Source organism: Rousettus aegyptiacus, unplaced genomic scaffold (genome assembly GCF_014176215.1).
Source record: "Rousettus aegyptiacus isolate mRouAeg1 unplaced genomic scaffold, mRouAeg1.p scaffold_m13_p_12, whole genome shotgun sequence".
NCBI lineage: Eukaryota > Metazoa > Chordata > Mammalia > Chiroptera > Pteropodidae > Rousettus > Rousettus aegyptiacus.
Window position 1 is genome coordinate 33963434 of NW_023416287.1, and position 25477 is coordinate 33988910.

At 36.3% G+C, this 25477-nt stretch overlaps 1 protein-coding gene across 1 annotated transcript in view; it reads left to right on the forward strand.

Annotated features, from left to right (window-relative positions):
* The first annotated feature begins 4634 nt into the window (after window positions 1–4634).
* PCSK2 (proprotein convertase subtilisin/kexin type 2) overlaps window positions 4635–25477 on the forward strand; it is a 247144-nt gene continuing 226301 nt past the window's right edge. The window contains exon 1 of the mRNA XM_036229694.1: window positions 4635–5158. Within this exon, the coding sequence (XP_036085587.1) occupies window positions 4982–5158 (177 nt within the window). The 5' untranslated portion in view covers window positions 4635–4981. The remainder of the gene's footprint in view (window positions 5159–25477) is intronic.

A 25477-nucleotide genomic window follows, 5' to 3' on the forward strand; every position in this document is an offset into this window, starting at 1 on the left:
CTTGTTAAAGATAATTTCCATAATCATTCAAAAAGTGATTTGAACATTTACTGTATTTTTTAAAAGACCATAAAAAGAGAAATAACTCAAAGTAGAGAATTTGTGAATAGGTAATCACTTTCTATAGATAATAAGCAATGTTCCAATAAGCCCTGAGATATAACTAATTAACTTTCCAGGTGAGCAGACATTATTTTGTATTCCTGTAGACTAGAAGAATCTAAAGATAGTAAATAGCAATGTGTTCCTAATTTTGAAAAGAGCTTTAAAAGGATTCTTGGTCCTCATTATTTAGCTACCTCAAATTCTACCAAGATAATAAAACCTAAATTAGCACAAAAAATTAATTTTTGCTATGCTTAAAAATAAAGAAGCAATGAGTAACTTTTGTTTATGAAGAGTTTATTAGTCTGAATAAATATGACTGCTTGTTGATGAAGTCACGAAATGAATAAAATCCAAAGCACTCTAGATTTAATGATTTGATGATAATAAAACACTTGATAAAGCCCAATGAGTCCTCCACACTATATTAATTTAAGATAGCTTAGATAACAAAAGTCAGCTAAGACTTTGCAACTAAAGGAAAAACAGAGATAGATCATTTAAGGAAAAGGTATAAGTTGATAAAAGCTATAGGAATGGGAGGTAAGACCAAGTGAATCTCAGTAATTTAGAGGAAGTGGGTGCCTACCAAGAAACTAATTAAAAATTTCTGAGTCCTTGAATTTTAAGATACAGCAAATACAAGACTGTAGATAAATACCACAAAAGAAAAAATAAGGTGAGATCTTGGAAAACAAAAATCATCTGGATAAAATAAGAAAAACTTTATCAATGTTGAATTCAAAATTTGGCAGAAACTCATTACATGGTAACAATGCTTCAGAAAGCCTGAGTATGGACTGGGGTGGAGGGGGCAGCCAGGGCAAGGTCATTAGGAGGAATCTACTTGAAAGTGTTAGTAATACAATATAATAGTAGAGAATTGTGACACCCAATGAAATTATTACTATTGCACTTAAAATGCTCAGAATGAATGCAAAAGAAATGACAAAGCCAAAACTGATTTTTAACACAGCTGTATTTTAAATTGTACCTCCTGTTGTACACCCCATCCAATTGAAAAGAAATCAACAGAACCTAAGATCTTTTCCATAATGGCCCAAGGAATATTCAAAGATTCAGCAGCCTCTTCTAAGGCTGCTTCTAGCTTTCTCTCTTCTACTCGGTAATGGGTTTCCCTTGAACTGAAGCTCCCTGAGACCAAAGTTCTTTCCAGAAGTACATCTGAGTGGGGGGGATCCCAATTATACCTTGAGTGGTTTGAGTTCTTTAAATTACACATAGGTCTGTTGATTTACAGTTATGAAGTCATAAAAGGGGAATTTCTGGTCTTTGTGGGACAATGATGTCAAAGAGACTCTAAAGGGTATGTGGCATATCTGAACTGAAACCAAATACCATGTTTTCTCAACAGATACAACAGTATCTTAAATAATAAGAACCTAAACATACTGATGGTTTTTATGTCTGGTACTGTCACTTAGTTTATGTCAGTTATTCTTTCTTCATATCCACAAAACTAGCAAATATGAGACTCTTATTGGGAGGCTATATAAAAATAAATATTTTTGGCCACCATAAATGTTATAAAAAATATATGACTGTCCTCAACATTTCTTAAGCTGTTGATGCTTTCTGCATTATTGTCTTTACTTTGATATCTCCTTGAAATTGTAGGTTTTTGACCTGAAGAATATCTAACCCAACAGTATCCTTTTATATCTAAGGAGACAGGGCCTTTGAGAGATGCAGTGATTGAGCCCATGTGGCACAGTCAGTAACAGCAGAGCCTACAATAAAATTTATGTCAACAGGATTCCATTTCATTCTGCGGCCATTCTCTTGTTCACTTTCTTATTCCAAAGTTACTATTGGTATTTGAGGGGAAAAAAGAACTTAGAAATAATTATCTAAAAGAAGCAATGTGTACAAGCACATGGATTTGTATTTGTATTTCAAATAACAATTAATGTATCAATTTACTTCCTCCACTTGGTACTACATTATTTTACATTAGATATTTAGCATTTGCATCACAAAAAGAATTCTATTTTCATTTACTATGCTGTTCTGACAATACTATGATGAACTCTATTCTAAGTAAACCACTAAAAATGGCTCTTTTTAATTATCTATCTAAGGCTTTCTTTAGCTTGTACCCAACTTTACGTGGTTTTAATTATTTGAAATGCATATACGTAAGATCCAACATTTATTAGCATTTTATCTTAGAAATTTATTTGTAAAATAAAGTATTGCTCTGTGGTTTCAGAAAAAAATTAATAAATATTTCTGAATAGATGGTAATTTCATGTTCATTTTCAGAGAGATTTAGCTACATTAGCAGTGCTATTTCATGACACCCATAATTTTCTAAATTGACTTATTTGATGCTCTTTAGAATCTATTTTTCTGAAGACTTAGATTTTTATCTCTGTTGCTGCTTTTGAAATGCTCTCCATGATTGTGAATCCATCTAATGTAATTTTCACATTTGGTGTCATTTTTCTCAAATGACAATACAGGGCAAGAAAAACAATTTAAAAGTTCTTCATACCAGCCTAGTATTTTGATTCAAAATATGGATAAAATGTGAAGAAACTAGAAATAGGAAAATTTGAAGGTCTCTGCATAAGAAAACCTAGTATTAAAATTAAACAGATGGAGTATGAGGGGTAAGCTGTGGAGTAAGATAGGATAATAAAAAAGAATCTCAGCAGAAATGAGCCTATGAACAGTAAAGAAGTGAGAAAATGAGTAGCTCTCTTTCCTTTTGTTAACACTTTTGCGGAAACCTTATTTCTACTTTGGCCCTGCTCATCTTTAGCCTATATCCTAACATCTCACTTTTCAGCACCTCACTTAGATTTTCTTAAAGTAATTCAAATACTGCTGCTACTACTACTACTACTACTACTACTACTACTACTATTAATAATAATAATAATAATAATAATAATAATTGCATATAGATTTCTTGTACTTTAATTAAAACCTCCAATAATGCCTACATTTTTATTTGGCAATGTTCGAAAGGTCTCTAGGGGAGCCAACTATGTCAGCGAGATCTGCTATGAAGACAGTGAGTCCCACAGCATTAAATGAGTATTAATTTCTACTAATAATGTATTTTTTGTACGTTCTGACTTTACACTAAAATGAAAAAGACAAAGTCTGTAAAGATAAATAGATGATAGATAGATAGATGATAGATAGATAGATAGATAGATAGATAGATAGATAGATAGATAGAGATAGAGATATGTATGTGTGTGCAATGTGTCAATATTCTCTTCTCTCTCTTTCTCTCTGTCTCTCTCTCTGTCTCTCTCTCTGTCTCTGTCTCTGTCTCTCTCTCTCTCTGTCTCTCCCCCCCCCAAGTAATTCAGCATTTAGAACTTTGGAGCTAAATGGTAATCAAGATCAGTGTACATACTCTGTAATTCAACAATATTTGAGTTGTTTTAAAACAATGCTCTCTCGTGTTGTTGCAGGCATCGTGTCTTTGCTTTCTTTCTGGCAAGAAGAAGTCAGTTGTAAGCAATTAGTAGAGTGTGAGTGTACAGTTCTCAACTGGATAACAGCTGATCCCCTGCCACTCTGCCTGAATTAACCCCTAGTTAAGAACGCCGAAATGGAATCTTGGCCCAGTGCCTGGGATTGGTGGATACACCTTCCCAAAGGCACACCCTTGCTGTCCCCAGGCAACCAATATCCCTAAATCTGAGAATGTACTTCTAGGTGTATCAGTCCCAGCAGCTGTTTCCTTGAAGGCGATGTAGGCAGTGCAGCTTAGATTCCCAGAGGAGTCTCATTTAACCACAATTGCTGGTGGGGCAAGCTAGATCTCCTGCTAGGCTTCCCAGCTGCTTAGTTATAGACTTGCCTGAAGCATGCATGCATGCATGCATACATACATACATACATACATACATACATACATGAATACATACAATAGCTCATCCCTGCACTCTCCCCACCCCCCATGAGTCACCACCCCCAGAAGGTGCTTTTCCCAGAGTTCCCAGTGCCAGGAAGGGGAGCAAAGGTGTTATACCAAAGTAGCAAGAAGAAGGTTAATATTTGCTTTGTTATTCAAAAAAGGGGAGGCAAGTATGCCTTGAGTGAGTGAGTGAGTGAGAAAGTGGATGGGAGGAAGCAGGTTTTTGCAAGGGAAAATAATCAGAAAAGAGGAATAGGCAGAGGTCGGTGCCCCAGCTCCCCTCGGGGCCTCAGAAAGTGGCACACACAGTAATTCCCTCTACAGAGCCTTACAGATTTTCACAAACAATGACATCACTCGGGTGCCGCCGACCAGGTTACTAATGGGGGGATTTTCCCGGGAGCAAGGAGGGCCCGGGTGGAGAGATGGAGGAGCTCTCCCGGGTGCTGACAGGGACGGGGAAGAGGACTCTCAGAGAGAAGCCCCCTCCAGCCGAGGCAAACCCGCCAGGCCGGGGGCGGACAGGGGCGGGCCCGGGGTGGCCCAGGGCGGGGTTCGCCGCTTCTCCGACCCTCATTGGCTGCTGGAGGATTCACGTCACCCAGGCTGGTGCTCTCCTCCCGACCCAGTGGAATTGGAGCTAAGGAGGAGCTGAAAATGCAGATTTAGCATCAAGCACAGACATACACTCGCTCTTTCTCTCAGATACACACAGCTCCTCACATTTGCACCTCTGCCAGCGAACTGGGCCGCCTGACTACACGGCTTCCCCGCCAGCCAGATGCTGGAGAATACACATTGATTTGCTGCTTCCTATGCCCCTAGTCTCTTCCTCTATACAAAATTTCTTTTTAAACAACAAACAAACAACAAAAACTATATATCTGTATTTTTTATTTGCATCTTTGCTCCGGGTCCCCTGCTCCGCCAGCCTGTGCGCCTCCTAGCACCACTTTCCACTCCCAAAGAAAGATGAAAGGTGGCTCTTTCTCCCAGTGGAAGGCGGCTGCCGGGCTTCTCTTCTGTGTCATGGTCTTTGCATCTGCCGAGAGACCAGTCTTCACGAATCATTTTCTTGTGGAGTTGCATAAAGGAGGAGAGGAAGAAGCTCGCCAAGTTGCAGGAGAACACGGCTTTGGAGTCCGAAAGGTAAGATATCCCTTGCATTTCGCATGTTGTTTCAAAACGGGGACAGCCCTGCGCAATCTCATTGCAGATTTGCAAGTTTTCTCTCTTTCTCATGCGATGCAGACATTGTGCCATCGGCTCTTCAACGCGACATTGCCTCCAGTGATCTTTCACGGGTTATGTAATTAAAATGTCCTTCAAATTCTACTAGTAAGGTCGTAAAAAATAATTTATTGCTCTTTGACTTGTAGCGAAAACAGGATAACACATTTCAAACAATGCTGTGCGCCGGGCTGCTGTCCGAGGTACCAAGTTCTCAAGGCTGCCTGGGGATGGAGGGATAAAGTGTTGAACATCTGAGCTTGGCGTTGGCTGTCCTGCCAGAGATCTATCCCCCGCTCTCAGCCCCAGAGAAAGAGTAATCTGAAGGACAGGGCTAGAAGCTTAGACATTGTAATTCATCTCCGTGCTCTTTGGACCCCGCGCCAGGAGGACTTCCCTCCCGGTGACTTCGGTCGCTGCTCTTTTCCAGGGAAAGCAGACCTGAACTGGTTTTTCTTTCCAAAATCGGGGCTGAACTTCTCGCCTTCGTCCCCGCCCACCACAGTTCACCCCCGGAACGTACTCCTAGTTAGCGCTCACGTTCTCAACGAACAGCTATAGAAGCTTGAAAGGTACATTTTGAGGGGAGTTTCCTGTGGAGAAGTCGGGGTGCCTCTCCTGGTTTGTGGGCAGCTGGCTTGGCTTTCTCAAGAGGACGCGGGGATCCCCATTCCAGTAAGTTGTCAGAGTTCTATGGTTTGGTCAGCTGGATGGGGCTCCCAGTCTAGGATGCCTAGGGACTCCTTTGGAGAGTCCAGGGTACCCATTCTGTGAGGGCAAGGAAGAGAAGAACACTGGGTGACTTACCTGATCTTTTTGCTAAATATCATGTCAGGGATATCAAGTGTCCTTACGAGACCCGGTGAGTGGTGGGATAGAGTAAGGGTGCAAGGAGAAACCGAGGAGAGTGGAATCTAGAGGACAAAGGGATGCGATTTGGCAACCAGAGGGCCGGCTGGAGGTTCGTGGGATTCCTGGCCCAATCTCCCTCCTGAACCCAGGAAGGAGGCTTGAGATGAAGGGTGGGAGCTCTCTGTTGTTGCTTTTGCTCCTCAAGGGCAGCGCGAACTGGGACTGATATCAGTCCCTCTGTCCCAACTTCCCACGCCTCCTACCTCCCTCCCAGCCGCGGCGAGTGCACTTTCACAAGCTGCGAGCTCTCTCGCCTCGGTAGGGCGTTGGCAGCCGCAATTTCGACCAGGTGGGTTTGACAGCAAGTTTGTGAGAGGTCTCGGAAGAGGCGCTGGGTCTGCCAGTGGCGCGCGGGCGGGTCTTGCAGAAGCGAACTTGTTGCTCCAGGGAAGCGTGGGTAGAGCAGGAGAAAGAGGACGCCAGCTGAGGGAGCAGCCCGCTGTTGTTCTGGCCCAGGGCCTGAGACTATTTTAAGAGTGCCGCCAAACCAATAAAGCAAGCAGACCCTCCTTCTTTCCCACCCCACTCCTCAAACTTGGGAAGATCCAGGACGCAGGCGCCATAAACATAATAGTGATTATTATTAGCTGACAGTTATAGGGAACCTTTACGTGCTGGAGTCCTTACATATATTCTTATTTAATATTCTCAACAATTTTTAGGAAGCTACTATTATTATTAAGCCTATGGTACCGATGAAGAAATTGACCAATAAGGCCCATGATAAAAACAACCAAAGATTTAAATACAGATCTTTCAGAGATGAACTCATGCTTTTTACCACAGTACTTACCAAACCATGCTAAGTGCTCTGCAGGGTATGTTGGGCATTGAAGTATGCCGAAGTCTTCAGTTCTTGAGTGTAAAGGCCTACAGTTGATGCACAAGTAGCTGTTACTTTCTCCCCCTACCATGCACATTTTCATAGTGTAGGCAGATTTTGCTATCTCCCCTTTATTTCCCCTTTTAAAAATATGGCCCTAGGATATGATCTTAGAAACTTAATCAAATTTAGATGTAGCCAAGATTGATGATGGCTTAACTTACTAATTGTCTAAGAGGGTTACTTTTTTTTTTGTATACAGGTAAACAACCTAATGAGAAATTTACAGTTTTGATGATGGAATTTGAGCATGGAGGTGTCAGGACAATCTCATTATAAATGAGGTTGAATTGTCTCAATACACTTACCTTCAAATCTCAAAGAACTCATACTATAGAGTGAAATCAGATACCTAAGACTCTTTCTCCCTCATTCTTTCTTGAAGAGGAGCCCACTGGTTTTGAATCATGGCCTCAAACCTTCAATTCCTATCTAGGAGACATGGGCATCTACATTGCTACCTCTCTCCTTACCTTTCTATACCTCTCAGAACTAATATCTCTTACTCGAATGATTTTGCTCCAATACATATTTAAGTAAAAATCAGTCTTTGGCAAAATAGTTCTGTCTGATGAACGTTTGCTTAATGCTACACCTGTCTAGAATGAAACCTCTTTTTTTCCCCTTGGATCCATGTTCCACCCATCCTTCAAGACTGAGCTCCAAAGCTTCCCTGATTCTGTGGACCACAGTGAGCTTTTTTTCTCTCCAAATTCCTGTAGGACAAAAAGCAAAGCTTGCACAACATAAGCTATATAGTCATCACTTCTCTGGTTATTTCATATATGTACATAAATATGGATATAAGTATTACCTTTCCACTTAAAAGGTAAATATTCAGAGATATTCTCTATATTTCTGGTTTCCTCATCATAGCCAGCATATTACTAGGTTTACCAGCCTATAAAAAATCTTTCTTAGTTTTATTTATTACTCCAAATTTCCCAACCACTGTCTTGTTTTTTTTTATCATGCTTTATTGTACTTTTGTTAACATTTGTTATTCATTTTCATTTTAAACCCCTAACATTCAGTACACTTCCCAACTTCCTACTGCCCCATTATCTCTACTTCTCAGTGTCAGACACCAAGGATTCTCAGTAATTATTTATTTATCCAAAAGAAGGGTCAACTATGCACACTAGAGGAACCTGCTATTTTACTGTTATCTCATCCAACTTCACAAACCTATGAGGTAGAAATTATTAGCATCGGCCCTAATTCTCAGATGAAAAACTTAAAGTTCCAAGAATTTAAGTAACTGCTCATATCTGGAAAGTGAAAAACTCAGATTTAAAACCAAATTTGCTTTACCAAAAATAATTTCATTTTTCTATCATGCTGCCTCAAGTGAGCCTTTCCTGACTGCTAAGAGCTCTGCCTTTCGGGCACCATTTCGGAACTCTGATATTTTTCTTTTCCTTTCTTTTTTACTACTTTGTTCTATATCTAATACTTATTTAGTATTAACATATGAACCTACAAAATGTATATGAGTATGTATTTCTTCAGATAGATCATAAATTTTCCAAGAAGAGAAACAATATATCGTCTTTTTATAGTTCCTATATTTTGCATTGTGGCCTGTTCATGAGGTATTCAATAAATATTTTGTTGATTATTTTGCCTAACTCTTACTCTCTAAAATGGAGTAAAAATACCTTTGACTTTACCCTCAGAATGGTGTATTACAACTAAAGTTTTCTATTTTATCATGACTTAGCCCAAAGATGTATGTTCATCAGAGAAGATGCATGTGTTTAGGAGAGTCAATGAATTTACAGTAATAACAAAGGCCTTAAAATTCTCAATACACTATTTATTTTCATTCCCTTGGGAAAAAAATATTTGTTAAAGCTATATGTTGAAATTGGCCAAAAATTAGATAAGAATTAAGGAAAAATTCCAAACCGACAATTGGTTTTTTTTGTTTTGCTATAGTATGTTTTGTTTTTTATCCATGTAGGACTAAGTCTAAGATGATTAGACAAGTAAAATCACATGAGTACTTTATATGTGTGAAAGTTTTTAAAGATTTAAACTAGCAATAATTGTGTTCTTATGTAATGAAATAAAATTTTTGTCATTTTAATTTTATTGAAATATAATTTAGAGAAGAGCACAGCTTAATACATTTTCATCAATGGGGCATATATGTATAACAGGCACCCGGATCAAGAAATAAAATATTATCAGGATCCTATAAGCCTCCCTCTTGCTCACTTGGGTAGTTTTTAGTTTTTGATTATTATAAATATTGCTTCTGTGGATATTGTCATATATGTATTTTAGTGAACAAATATATGCCTTTCTGTTGGGAACATCCCAAGAAATACAATTGCTGACTCAAAGGGTATGCATACATTCAACTTGACTACACTGTGTCAGTTTTCTCTCACTGTGTAAAAAATTACTACAAATGTTGTGGTATAAACCCATGCAAATTTATTATTTCCTAACTATCATGGATAAGGAGTCTGACACATTTTAGTTGGGTCTTCTACTCAAGAACTCAGAGACTGAAATCAAAATATTGGCCAGGTGTGTCCTTCATCCAGATGAACAACTAAGGGAAAAATCCAATTCCAAGCATATTTGGGTTTTCAGGAAAATTTAGCTCTTCATACTTAGAGACCTAGAGTCTTCATTTTCTTTGTGGCTTCTGGACCAGGACCACTCTCAGCTTCTGGAAACTACTCTTAAGACCTTGGCACATGACTCCTTCTATAATTCTTCTCACATTCTAACCCTTCGAATTTCTTCTTTCAGCAAGGGCCTGGTCCTTGCTTAGGGTTAACATAATTAGGCAAGGCCCACCCAAGATAATTTCTCATGATATTTTTCTTTTAATATTGTTTTAAAAAATTTTTCAATTATAGCTGGCATACAATATTGTATTTGTATTAGTTTCAGGTGTACAACATAGCGATTAAACACAAATAACTTATAAAGTGATTGCCTCAGTAAATCTAGTACCCATCTGACACCATAAGCAGTTATTACAATATTATTGACTACATTCCTTATGCTATACTTTACAGCCTCATGACTATTTTGTAACTACCAATTTATACTTCTTAATCATTTCCCCATTTTCATCCACTCCCTACAACATTCCTACCATCTGTCAAACATCAAAATATTCTCTGTATCTATGAGTTTGTTCATTTATTTTGTCCCTTAAAGTCCACATGTAAGTGAAATCATATGGCATTTGCCTTTCTCTGTCTGACTTACTCCACTCAGAACAATATCTCTAAGCTCATCTATGTCATTGCAGGTGGCAAGGTTTCATTCTTATTTATGTCTGAGTAATATTCCATTGTGTATATTTACCACCTCTTCTTTATCCATTCATCAGTTAATGGACACCCAACTGTCCTTCATATCTCTGCTCTTTATTATAAGTAATACTGCAATGAACATATGGATTTAAATATCCCTTCAAAGTAATGTTTTCAGTTTCTTCAAATAAATGGGATTACTGGGTCCTTTTTTTTATCTCTTGTTACAGCCTTTGTTTTAAAGTCTATTTTGTCAGGTGTAAGTATTGTTACCCAGATTCCCACCCCTCATTTTTATAAAATATCTTTTCCCATTTATTTATTCTCAATCTGTGTGTGTCTTTCCATCCGAAGGGAGTCTCTTATAAGCAGCATATATAAGGGGCTTGTTTTATTATTCATTCAGCTACTTTATCTTTTGATTGAAGCATTTAATCCATTTATATTTAAAGTAATTGTTGATACATATGTAGTTGTTATTATTTTATTATTTATACTGTTGAGCTTTTTATCTTCTGCTTCTTAAAGAAGTCCCTTTAACATTTGTTGTAATACAGATTTTGTACTGATGAACTCTAGCTTTTTCTTATCTGGGAAGGTCTTTTTGATTCTATATAATAGCTTGCTAGGTAGAGTACTCTTGGTCATAGTCCTTGCTTTTCATTATCTTCAATATTTCATGCCAATCTCTCCTGATCTGCAAAATTTCTATGGCAAAATCAGCAAATAGCCCTATGAGAGTTCCATTGTAGGCAACCAGCTGGTTTCCTCTTTCTGCTTTTAAGATTTTTATTTGTCTTTAACCTTTGGCATTTTAATTATGATGTGTCTTGGTGTGAGCTTCTTTGGGTTTATCTTGTTTGGAATTCTCTGCGCTTCTTGGGCTTGTATGTCTATTTCTTAGCGAAGATTTGTTATTATTTCTTCAAATAGGTTTTATATTTTTTGCTCTCTCTTGTCTTTCTGGTGCAAGACAAGAGATGCAAATGTTGGCATGTTTGATATTATCCCAGAGGCCCTTTAAACTATTCCCATTTTTTGAATTCTTTTTTCTTGTTACTGTTCTGATTGAGTGTTTCTGCTACCTTATCTTCTAAATTGTTAATTTGATCCTCTGCTTCATCTAATTTACTATTGATTCTCTCTAAGGTATTCTTCATTTCGGTTATTGTATTTTTCATTTCTAACTGGGTTTTTTTTATGCTTTCTATCTACATTTTTATGTTTCCTATCTCTTTGTTAAGTTCTCCCTGAGTTCATCTACTCTTCCCCTAAGTTCATTGAGCATCTTTATAACCAGTGTTTTGAACTCTGCATTGGTACATTGCTTGTCTCCATTTTACTTAGTTATTTCTCTGGAACTTGGTCCTGTTCTTTCATTTGGAACATGTTTCTTTGTCTCTCCACTTTGGATGCCTCCTCATGCTTGTTTCTAGAGCTGCTATGTCTCCCCGTCTTAGCAGAATGGCCTTATGTGATAGGTGTCATGTAGGGCACAGTGACACTATCTCCTTGGTCACCTGGGCTGGGTGCTCTGGGTGTGTCCCTGGTATATGTCATGTGTACTCTCCTGTTGTAGTTGAGCCTTGGTTGCTTTTTGCACATCTATGGGAGAAATTGACCCATGGGCTGATTGATTGTAAGGACTGGCTGTGACTTCAGTTGAGGAGCTATTGTCCAGGGGCTGACCTTAAAAAGCAGGATTTACTTTAGCAGGGCTCTGATGCTTGCCCAGTCTGCCCTTTAGGTGTGTTATTCTCAGATGCAACCTTGTGTTTTGCTCTGGCTCTGTCCAAAGCCTCCCACTAGGTGTGACAGCCCAGGGACCTCCTGGAGGGGCTCCACTGCAGGCCAAGTTTAGCTGCAGCCTGTGCCCTTCCTGGGACCACCTAGCATGAGCCACCAAGCGATCAATTGATGTCTGCCATCATGCTGGGCTTGGAAGTACCTCAAGAGGCCATGCCATGAATTGAGGCTGGCTGTCGCTAGTGCTGGGTTTGGAGCCGCTAACAAGAGCACACCAAGCCACATTCTGCTTGTTTGGATTTTGTGAACATTTGAGAGATTTTAGGAAAGTCCATGGCATGAACCAAGTCAGGCCATTTGTGTGAAAAAGCCACTAAAAATAGCATGAGTGAGCCTGCAAGTTGTGTGAGGTGGGGTCTCAGAGAATCACCAAGGTGGGGTGACCAGTGTTAGCCACATTGATGGAGACTCAGATATGGTGGCTGTCTGCGTCTGCATGCTGGAGTGGGGAAGGACTTGACAAAGAAACAATGAATTCTTCCAGCACTGCTATTTGGTAGAAAGCTGCCCCTCCAGCCCTCATCCTGAAGTCAGAAAATTCAGTTTCTCCTCATATGTCCCTGGTGCTTTTCAAGCAGCTGCCCCAGCACTGGAGCTCAGAGCCAGTGAGTTCACCAGTGAGTAAGTTTGTGTGCAGGCCCTTTAAGAGGCACACCTTGTACTCCAGCAGGCCTCCATCTCATTTGGCCATAATATCTGCTTGTTTTCAAAGCCAGAAGTTGTGGGAACTTCTCTTCCCAGCGCAGGAACTGTGAACTGGAGAGCCTAGTGTTGGACTAGGACTCCTCACTCTTCTAGTGAGACCTCCATAGCCAAGATAATTCTCCCAATTTATAGTCATCATATTTAGGTGTGATACCGGCCTGTTCTGAGTCTCTGCCCCTACCATGAGTCTCAAGGTGTGTGTCCTTAGTTGTAGAACTTCTGTTCAGTTAGACTTCCAGTGATTCTTAATGATGGTTGTTCTGTAGTTGAGTTGTAATTCTGATGTGGTCATGACAGGAGAGAAGCACAGCATTTGCCTATTCAGTCATCTTGACTGGAAGTCCCCAATTTCTCTTAATTTTTGATTACTCAACTAAATTGATTTGAGACCTTAATTTGATTTGGGACCTAACTACATTTGATAAATCTCTTCATCTATGTCATGTAATGTAATCTAAACCCAGAAGTGAAATCAATTATATTCATAGCCTTGCCCACACACAGAGGAGTGTGGATTTTAATAGGGCATGTAAACCAGAGCATGGAAACCTAGGGGCCATCTCAGAATTCTGCCTACCACAGACAAATTGAAAAACAGTTTTTGAAAGCAGTTATGCCAATTCCAAGCACACCAGCAGTGCGTTAAAATTCCGACTGTTCCACATTCTCTCCAACATTTGATATTTTGCACCTTTTTCCTTTTGGTTATTTTGGTAGATATGTAGTGAGGTCTCATTGTGATTTTAATTTGCTTTTTCCTAATGATCAATTGAAGCTAAATGCCTCTTCATATGCTTATTAGTAATATGGATATTCTTTTTTACATAATATTTGTTCAAGTCTTTAGCCCTAAAAAGTTTTCCTTATGAGTTGTCTGTTTTAATTTTTGGTTTGTAAGAGTTATTTGCCTATTATGGATAGAAATCTATTATCACATATACGTATTTTAAATATTTATTTTCAGCCTTCCTTTATTAAAATGTACTTAAATATATTATATTAGTTTCAAGTGTACAACATATGATTCAGCATTTATATACTTTATAAAGTGATCACCTAGATAAGTCTAATAACTGTCATCATATATCGTTAATATAATATTATTGACTAAATTTATTATGTTGTACATGAAATCTCCATGACTTATTAATTTATAACTGAAAGTTTGTACCTTTTAATCTTTTTCACCTTTTCTTCTATCCCCCAAACCCCCTCCCCTCCAGCAAACATCATTTTATTCTCTGTATCTATAAAGGTATGTTTTGCTTTGCTTGTTCATTTGTTTTGTTTTGTTTTAGATTCCACATATAAATGAAATCATATAGTGTTTGTCTTTCTTTGACTTATTTCACTTAACATTATGCCCCCAGGTCCATATATATTGTCACAAGTGACAAGATTTCATTTTTCTTTATGGCTGACTAACATTCTATTGTATATATATATACCACATCTTCTTTATTCATTTATCTATTGCTAGACACTAGGTGGCTTCTGCATCTTGGTTATTGGTTATTTTAAATAATGCTGCAATGAACATAGGGATGTGCATATCTTTTCAAATCGATGTTTTTATTTTCTTCAGATAAATACCCAGAAGTGAAATTGCTGGGTCATATGGTAGTTCTATGGTGAAATTTTTGAGAAAACTTCATACTGTTTTTCACAGTGGCTGCACCAGTTTACAATCTCACCAATATGGGTGTCCCCCTTTCTCCAGTCTTCACCAACACTTGTTATTTGTCAACTTTTTGATAACAGTAACTCTGACAGGTATGGTTTTCACTTGCATTTTTCTGATGATTAGTGATATTGAGCATCTTTTCATGTGTTTGTTAGATATCTGTATGTCTTCTTTGGAGAAATGTCTATTCAGATCCTCTGTCTATTATTTAATCAAATTGTTTGGTGGTTTTTTGCTGTTGAGTTATATGGGTTCTTTTTATATTTTCGATATTAACCTCTTATTGCATATATCATCTAAAATATTTTCTCCTATTTAGTAGGTTGTCTTTTGTTCTATTGATGATTTCCTTCACCTTGTAAAAGCTTTTTAGTTTAAAGTAGTCACATTTGTTTATTTTTGCTTTTCATTCCCCTTATCCAAGTAGACATAGCTAAAAAATATTGCTAAGACTGATGTCAAAGTGTTTGTTTCCTGTTTTCTTTTAGGAGTTTTATGAATTCAGACCTCACATTTATTTTAAGATTTTAATCCATTTTGAGTTTATTTTTGTACATGGTATATGAAAGTTGTCCAGTTTTATTTTTTTTTTTGCATATATCTAACATCAGTTTACCTACCATCACTTATTGAAAAGATGTCTTTTCCCTAATGTATATTGCCTTCTTTGTCATTGATTAAATTGACCATATGAGTATGGGTTTATTTCTGGGCTCTTTATACTTTTCCATTGATCCATGTGTCCATTTTTGTGCCAGTACCATATTGTTTTGATTACCATAGCTTTTGTAGTATAGTTTGAAATCAGGAAGCACAAAACCTCCAATTTTTTTTTTTGACTCAAGATAATTTTGTGTATTTTGGGTCTTTCATGGTTACCTACAACTTTTAGAATTATTTGTTCTAGTTCTGTGAAATGCTATTGAAATTTTGATAAAGATTATATAAATCTGCAGATTGCTTTGGGATTTATGGTCATTTTAACAATATTAAACCTTCTAATCCATGAGCATGATATATCCTTCCTTGTATTGTGTTGTCTTTAATATTATGATCAATGTATTCTAGATTTCAGAATATAGATCTTTCACCTCCTTATTTCAGTTTATTCCTAGATATTTTATTCTTTTCAATGGTATTATAAATGAGATTGATTTCTTAATTTCTCTTTCTCATATTTTGTTATCATCGTACAGAAATGAAACAAATTTCCATATGTAAAATTCGAATCCTGCCACTTTACTGAATTCATTTATTACTTCTTATAGTTTTTTAGTGGAGCCTTTAGGGTTTTCTGTATATAGCATCAAGTCATCTGCAAACAGTGACAGTTTGACTTCATTTGTCTAATCTGGATGCTCTTTATTCCCATTTCTGGTCTGATTGCTATGGCTAGGACTATCAATACTATGTTGAACAAAATGATTAAAGTGGACATTCTTTCCTTGCCCTTGGTCTTAGGAAAGCTATCACCATTAAGTATAATGTTAGCTATGAGTCTATCATGTATGGCCCTTGTTATCATGAGGTATGATCACTCTATATCCACTTTGTTGAGAGATTTTTTTCTATCATAAGTGAATGCTGAATTTTGTCAAATGTTTTTTTTTTTTGTATCTGCTGAAGTGATCTTTTAATTTTCATTCTTTGTTTTGTTAATGCGATGTTGATTAGTTTGCAGGTATTGAACCATCCTTGCATTCCTGGGATAAATCTCACTCGATTGTGGTGTATGAGCCTTTTAAAGTTTTGTTGAATTCAGTTTGCTTATATTTTTCAAAAATATTTACATTTATGTTCATCAAGAATATTGGCATGTAACTTTTATTTATTTTCTGTAGTGTCTGGTTTGGGTATAGGTGATATTGGCTTCATATAATAAGTTTGGAAATGTTCCTTCATCTTCAGGTTTTTTGCAATGGTTTGAGAAGGATAGATATTAATTTTTCTTTAATGTTGGTAGAATTCACGTGTGAACCCACTAGGTCCTGGATTTTTGTTTTTGGGGGGAGTTTTTTGATTATTTTTTCAGTGTCATTACTAGTAATTAGTCTGTTCAGATTTTTTTGTTCTTCTTGGTTCAGTCTTGGAAGGTTGTATTATTTCTACAAATGATTCCATTTATTCTAGGTTGCCCAATTGGTTGGCATATAATTGTTTGTATGCTGTGTCTTATGATCCTTCTTATTCCTATAGTGTTGGCTGTAACTTCTCCTTCATTTCTGATTTTATTTGGGCCCTCTCTTGTTTTTCTTGGTGAATATGGCTGAAGGTTTATCAATTTTGATTATCTTTTCAAAGACCAGCTCTTGATTTTATTGCTCTTCCCTGTGGCTTTTTCCCATCTGTATTTCATTATTTCCTCTCTTATCTTCATTATTTTCTTCCTTCTACTAACTTTGGGCTTTGTTTGTTCTCTTTTTTTAAATTTCTTTAAGTGTAAAGTTAGATTGTTTGTATGGAATTTTTCTTGTTTCTTGAGGTAGGCCTATGTTGCTATGAACTTCCTCTTAGACCACCTTTTGTTGCATCTGTAAATTTTGGAACATCGTGTTTCAATTTTTGTTTATCTCAAGGATTTTCTCTCTCTTTCTCTCTCTCTCTCTCTCTCTCTCTCTCTCTCTCTCTCTCTCTCTCTCTCTCTCTTTGATTTCTTTATTGACTCATTAGTTGTTTAGTAGCATGTTGTTTAGTCTCCGCATGTTTTTTTTTATAGTTTTCTCTTTGTAGTTGATGTGTATTTTCATACTTTTGTAGTGAGAAAAAATGCTTGATGTCACGTCAATATTCCTGAATTTGTTTTGTGGTCTAACATGTGATCTATACTGGACAATGTTCCATGTGCAATTGAAAAGAATGTGTATTCTGCAGTTTTGGGTGAAATGTTCTGCATATTTCTATTAAGTCAATTGGTCTAATTTGTATCTCAGATATTTCTGTAAGAAAATATATAGAGAGAAAATAGATAGTTAGATAAATTGCTTTACAGAACTATAATCATATTTTTAACTAATTTAATTATAGAATTTAACAGAAGGAAAGGAAATTGAAAGAAAACTGAGAAAATTGTTAAACTTTAGATAAGTGAGTCACATTAAAGAGATATTTCCTAATAGATCTTCCTAAAGTTAAGAGGAAATGTATTGTATGTAAAGTTATTTTATATATAAATATTAGGTAATATCTATTTAATTGCATGTTTATTTAATTCCATATTTCAACTTCAGTGAATTATAGACTATGTGCTTTGCAAAATAGGACAGTTAGCATCCTAACACTTTCTCTCACCTCCCTGATTTTCACATTCCAGTTATTTTTAGGTTTGTCGCTATTTTAACATCATGTTGCATAGAAATACTGTCTGTGTATTACCATAATTCATAGTATTGCTTATATTAGCTATATATTAAAATTGTTTCTAATTTCATCACAAGTTCTTTTACCAGATCTTTAGTCCCCAAGTCTTCATTTTCATTCATCTCTTGGTTAGCTAGATTTTATCAAAAAGTAAAGATATTTGGCTACACATGAAAAGGGAATTCTCCTCTCTCCAAAGAGAGAGGAATGGGTAAATGCAATTCAGTTTGTAGGTCACGGAAGAAGATATAGGTAGAATATTCACTTTGGAGTCATAATGATTTCAAAGGTGTAGGAGACAAAGTCAATGCTTTGAGTGAGGAAAGAGGTGACAGAATTGAGGCCCAAGGGAGAATAAATGTTTTATACTGTTAATGGGAGTAGGAGGGGATGCTGACAAAAAACAAACAAACAAACAAACAAACAAACAAACAAACCATGACTTCTGGGCAGTACTGAGGGGCCAAGTGGGAGAGAATGGGTTTAGAGTGGCACCAACTGAGTCATTTTCTTAAACAGCATTAGAATGGGGATGGTGGAGGTGAGGAAAGAGAGAAATGAAGTTTTCTGAAACTGGAATATAAATAAAATAGAAGAGAATGTAAATTGGGATTAATAGTGAGAAAGCTGAATGGGAGAGAGCTATGATTAGTGAAGGGGATTTTGAAGCTCAAGTCTTCAAAAATTGAGCATTTCCAGATAATAATAAAGTCCATGAAAATGAGCTACCAAAGTCAAAGAGAAGTGAAAGTGGTTAAAAGACTGAAAATCAAATGCATGAGCATCCATGCACATATGCCTTAGTCATGGAATGGCGGGTGATAGCGTTGCCAAGGAAGACTGGTGAGAGAAAAAGTAAAGAAGAGATCTTAGGACAAAATCTTGGAGAACTTTGGATAGGAAGGAAAAAAGAGAATTGAGGAACTTAGATTGTTAGAAATATTAAAGGAGAATCAAAAGAGTTCAGGGCTGTGGAAGGAAGGGAGATGGAGGCTAAGGAAAATGAGGCATAAGGTAGTCCTATTTTTAATTTTTGAGAATTCTTTATATTGTTTGCCATGGTAGCTACCCCAATTTGCAATCCCACCAAAAGTTTTCAAGGGTTCCATTTTCTCCACGTCCCCACCAATACTTGTTGTTTCTTGATATATTGAAGATAGCCATTTTGACAGAGGTGAGGTGACATCTCATTGTGGTTTTAATTTGCATTTCTCTAACCACTAGTGAGATTGAGCATCTTTACATATGTCTGTTGGCCATCTGTAGGTCTTCTCTGGAGAAATGTCTATTTAAGTTCTTTGTCCATTTTTTAATTGGGTAATTTTGTTGTTGTTGTTGTTGTTGTTGTTGTTTTGTAGGAGATCTATACATATTCTGGATATTAACTTCTTATCAGATATATGATTTGTAAATATTTTCTCCCAATCTGTGAGTTGAGTTTTGACTCATCTTTTCATATGTCTATTGGTCATTTGTATGTCCTCTTTACAGGAATAACTGTTCAGGTCTTCTGCCCATTTTTTAATTGGTTATTTGTTTTTTAAGTTGTATGAGTTCTTTATAAATTTTGGATATTAACCCCTTATTGAATGTATCATTGGTGAATAACTTCTCCCAATCAGCAGGTTGTCTTTTTGCTTCTTGATGTTTTCCCATTCGTTTGTCTTTCTTTTGTTTTCCTTGCCTAAGGAGGCATATTAGAAAAAATATTACTAACAGCAATGTCAAAGAGTTTACTGCCTATATTTTCTTCTAAAAATTGTATGGTTTCAGATATTACATTTAAGTCTTTAATTCATTTTGGGTTTATTCTTGTGTATGGTGTAAGAAGGTGTTCTAATTTCACTTTTTTTTTTTTGCGTGTATCTGTCCAGTTTTCCAAAAACCATTTATTGAATAGCCCCTATTTACCCCAGTATATATTCTTGCTTCTTTATTCATAAATTAATTGACCATGTAGGTACGGTTTATTTCTGGGTTCCCTATTCTCTTCCATTGAACGACATATCTGTCTTATGCTAGTACAATGTTATTTTGATTAATATAACCTTGTAATATAGTTTGATATCAAGTAGTGTGATACCTACAAATTTGTTCTTCTTTCTCAAAATTTCTTTGGCCATTCAAAGTGTTTTGCTGTTCCATAAAATTTTAGGATTATTTGTTCTAGTTTTGTAAAAAGAATGCCATTGGCATTTCGATAGTGATTGCATGGACTCTGTAGATTGCTTTGAGTAGTCTAGACATTTTAATGATATTAAACCTTCATATCCATGACAGCATCATATACATCCATCTATTTGTATCTTCTTCATTTTGTTTCTTCAATGTCTTATAATTTTTCCAAGTACGGATCTTTTACTTTTTTGGTTAAATTTATTCTTAGATATATTGTTATTTCTGATGCAATCATAAATACAATTGTTTTCTTAACTTCTCTTTCTGATAGCTTGTTATTGGTATAAAAAATGTAACTGATTTCTGAATATTAATTTTGTATGATGCTGCTTTATTGAATTGATTTATCAGTTCTAATAGTTTTTTGGTGGATATAGCCAGGATATGGAAGCAACCTAAATATCCATCAATAGGATTATTAGTTGCCCATAAAAAAAGAATAAAATTTTAGCATTTGCAACAACATGGTGGACCTAAAAGGTATTATGCTAGGTAAAATAAGTCATACCAATATTCATATTTTATATTAAATATAAAAAAAAACAAAATAAATAAATAAACAAAAAAGAAACAGACTCATAGATAAGAGAAAAAACTGATGGTTACTAGATAGGAGAGGGGTTGGGGGACTGGGTGAAAAAGGCAAAGAAATTAGAGCATAGGGAATATAGTCAATACTATTGTAATAACTCTGTGTGGTGTGAAGTGGGTACTAGACTTATCAGGGGAATAACTTTTAGGTTATATAAGTGTCTAACTGCTATGCTGTATACCTGAAACTAATATAATATTGAATGTCAAATGTAATTTTAAAATATTAAAGTTAAAATTAAAAAAATGAATAGAGCAATCATGGCCACTGGTTTTAGAGATGAAGTCTTTGTTTGTTTATTTTGTTTTGTCTGTTTTTGTTTTGTTTTGTTTTGTTTTGTTTTGTTTATCAGCCCATAAGTTTATTGTGTCTTGAAGACACTACAACGTAAACTCCTTTCCCAGAGCAGGGTCTTTCAAAGACAGGGAATCATTCTCCAGATGAGTTGCTCATTTGTCATTTTCATAGTTAGCTGGATTCTTCCTCTTGGATTTCTCAAACTCCTGGGACACCCAAATGTAAACAAGATAAAACACTACAAATGACAGTGTAACCCAAAGGATGAATGCCCCAATGTGGTGCAGCATGTTAGGGATTTCCTTCCTGCTCAAAAGGCAACAAGCTGTAGATGATTGTAAACTGTATTTGTGTCAGCTTCCAAAAATTGCAGCCCATGGTGACTATGGCACCTTGCCCTTCACAGTCATGGGATTCACCTGAAGTCACTGTTAAAATCAGAGGAACCACCTCAGCACTTTGGAAGTGGAGGGGTATGTTAGTTTCAGTTTCTGGAATAGTCCCTGGGACAAGGATTTGAAAGCAAATTGTTGATTTAAGGAGTGATTCTAAAAAAATATTATAAAGGAGTGGAGAATTGAGACAGGAAAGGGAAGACAGAAATTAAGGGTACATTATAGAACAAGTTGCCACTGTGGGTAACTGGGTCTCAGCCCCACTGGGAAATTCTGAGAGCTAGTATAGAACACTTGCCCCAGAGTCATCCTGCCTGAGGGGTGAGGGAGCTGGTGTATTTATATGCCAAATGCAATTCGACATTGATTCATAATTGATAGTTACTCCTGGGTGGTGTTGACTCTCCAGCATTTTGACCTGGCACATCCTCAAACAGAGCAACATTTGGCTGACCAAAGAAAACTTTCAGATAAAGAGATGTGGATGTTGGTGTGCACTAAATGTGAAGGCTCAGAAGAGTCCAAGCAGAAAAGTAATAGTGTCTGCTACAGGAAGGAAGGCCAATTGTGAAGGGTAGTGGTAAGAATGATGAAGTGGAGGCATCAAGTGTAGACAATTCTCTCAAGAAATGCAGTGGTAAGAAGAAGGCAAGAAGAAAAGTATTCTTATGATGACTTATATTTATGTGGTTTTAATTATTTTTTATAAATAATGGTTTCTAAACACACTCAGCAGACCACATGGAAATTGCTGCTCTGCCAAAATATTGTGACATACCTGGCTAATTATTCTAAATGCTTTATCCAGAGTCATTTAAATTTTTACAAATGATAACTGCAATTATGAAATTACAGCCTGTCAGAGCAGGAAGGGATCTTAGAATGACGTTAATTTAACTCTTCATTTTACACATAAGGAAAAGGAGATCGAACATGATGTTTATGTTCTTAACTATTTGCAATGAGAATTTGAACCTGTTTCTTATTGGCTGTGGTTCAGAAAATCCATCATCAGAACCAGTGCACCACACTTTCAGTATGGGTGGACTGAATGAGATTCCTATGAGTGATTAGCTACATAAACCCAATTGGTCTGACCATGCCAGTTCATTTCAGGACCTCCTGGTCTGCTTTTCACCATTTTACTCCTAAAATTTTTATGAATTCCTATTTTCCAAAGTTGTTCATATATTTAGTGATTCCACACTAATAACAACTTATTGAATTTAAGATAGAAATTTATATTTATTTAACTTACAGATAAAGCCCATTAAACGTGATGGAGTCTGCATACACGAAAATGACATATTCAGACTTATGTGAAAATGAAATATAAGTTCCCTAGGCCAGTTTATAATACTTTACTTGATCTGATGTCTCCATACAGCTATTTTATAAAGTTGGGGTGTGGAAAACTCTAACAATTGATCTTTGGTTCTACATACGAAGGACCTTCTCAAACCAAGCTCACCTTATAACGTGTCCTGATAACTTGAGGCTGAATAGTATACTCCGTCACATCTGGTTACCTAAAGAAATGGCATTCTTATTTCACAGGCCTCCTGCTGACAAAGGAGCTGAAGGAACATGCAAACAATTAGGCTTCTCTGCTGCCTGAGCGGCATCTGTTCAGAGGAGCTGTCAAGTTTTCCACTCCTCTGGTGAAATCATATTTACTTTATTCATCTAAATAATGAGGCTTGTTTGCCTTCTGTATAAAATTGTCTCATGCTGTTTCTCATTGATTGATTTTTATGAGATAGCATATCATTTCTATGCCTCCATATGGTACTCTGCTAAGAATAGAATGGTTTCTTATTGACTAGTTTCAACTGTTATATCCTTTTATAGTTTTGGAGTCATGGATCTTACTCAAAGTGTCCAGCTCCTATCCCTATTTATTTACTTACCAAACATACCCCCCAAAATTAAAGAAAAAATGATGAAAATAAAAGTAATAATCAAAAATAATTTTTAAAAGTCACAGAATCTATATTCCATTCCCAACATGTTGTTCCCTGTTTGGGTAATTATAGCACTTATAATCCACTGAAATAAGCTATATCTATTTTAAAACTATTTTTGAAGCAGTTTTAAGTTTACAGCAAAATTGACAGGAAGGTACAAAAATTTCTCATATAACCCTGCTCCTACACATGTATATCCTCTCTAATTATTAACATCATTCACTAAAATGATATATTTTTTTTACCAAAGATGAACCTACATTGACATATCATAATCACCCAAATTTTATAGTTTACCTTGGGGTTCACTCTTTGTGTTGTAAATTCCATGAGTTTGGACAAAAGTATAGTAACATATATCCGCAATATTACACAAAGTATTTCGACTACCCCCAAATCCTCTGTGCTCTGCCTATTCACCTCTCCCTCCCTCCACCCTTGGCAAACACTGATCTTTTAATTGCTTAGTTTTGCCTATTCAAGAATGTCAGATAGTTGAAATCATATAGTATGTATCGTTCTCAGGTTGGCTTCTTTTACTTAGTAATATGCATGTAAGTTTCTTCCATATTATTTTATGCCTTGATAGCTCATTTCTTTTTAGTCCTGAATAATATTCCATTATCTGAATGTACCACAGTTTATTCATCCACGTACTGAAGGATATCTTTGTTGCTTCCAAGTATTAGCAATTGTGAATAAAGCTGCTATAAACATCCATGTGCAGCTTTTTGTGTGGACACAAGTTTTCAACTCCTTTGGGTTAATACCAAGGAGTACATTTGCTGAAACGTATGAAATAATATGTTCGGTTCTGTAAGAAACTGCCAAACTCTCTTCTAAAGTAGCTGCCCAATTTTGCATTCCCACCAGCAATGTTTGAAAGTTCCTATTGTTCCACCCTCTCACCAGCATTTGATGTTGTCAGTGTTTCAGACTTTGGCCATTCTAATGAATGTATAGTGATATCTCATTGTTGTTTTAATTTGAAATTCCAAATGATATATGATGTGGACTCTTCATATGCTTATTTGCCATTTACATGTCTTCTGATTGAGCTGTCTTTGGCTCATTTTTTTTTTTTGTTTTTTCTTTTTGTTTTTGTTTTGTGTGTTTCCTGACAAGTTTTAAGCATCCTTTGTGTATTTCAAATAACGGTATTTCATGTGTCTTTTGCAAATATTTTCTCCCAGTCTGTGGCCCGCCTTCTAATTCTCCTAATGTTGTCTTTTAAAGAGTAGAAGTTGTAAATCTTAATGAAATTCAGCTTATCATTTATTTCTTTTATGGACTGTGTCTTTGTTGTGGTATTTAAAAAGGCATCACCATACCCAAGGTTATCTAGGTTTTCTCCCAAGTTATCTTTCAAAAGTTTTATAGGTTTGCATTTGCAAAAGAAGTCTATGACCTCTTTTGAGTTAATTTTTGTGAAAGGCATAAGGTCTGGGTGTAGATGTATTCATTCATTTATTTGCATGTGGATGTCCAGTTGTTTCAGAACCTTTTGCTGAAGAAACTGTCTTTGCTCCATTGTTTTACCTTTGCTCTCTGTCAAAGATTAGTTCACTATAATATTTATGTGGATCTATTTCTAGGTTTTCTAGTCTGTTTTATTGACCTATTAGTCTATTTTTCACTAATATCACACTGCCTTGGTCATTGTAGCTTTGTAGTGTGTCTTGGAATTGGGTAGTGTCAGGCCTCCAACTTCGTTCTTCTCCTTCAATATCAGGCTGCCATTTCTGAGTCTTTTGTCTCTACATATAAACTTCAGAATCAGTTTATCAATATCCACAAAATAAATTACTGGGATTTTGTCTGAGATTGCATTAGATCTATAGGTCAATTTGAGAAGAAATGACATCTTGACATTATCAATTCTTCTTATACATACATATTGAATATGTCCTCATTTATTTAGTTTTTTAAATCTCATTCATCTGAGTTTGTAGTTTTCCTCATAGCTGTCATATATATTTTGTTGGATTTATGCCTATCTAAGTACTTCATTTAGGGGTGGTGCTAATATAAATGGTATTGTGTTTTTAATTTCAAATTTCACTTGCTCATTGTTTGTATAGGCTATATTTTTAAGTTATTTGATATCCTCACACTTGACTGTTCAGAAAAATGTGAGCTAGAAGGGCTGAATGTTCCTGTGACTATGTGTGCTTAATA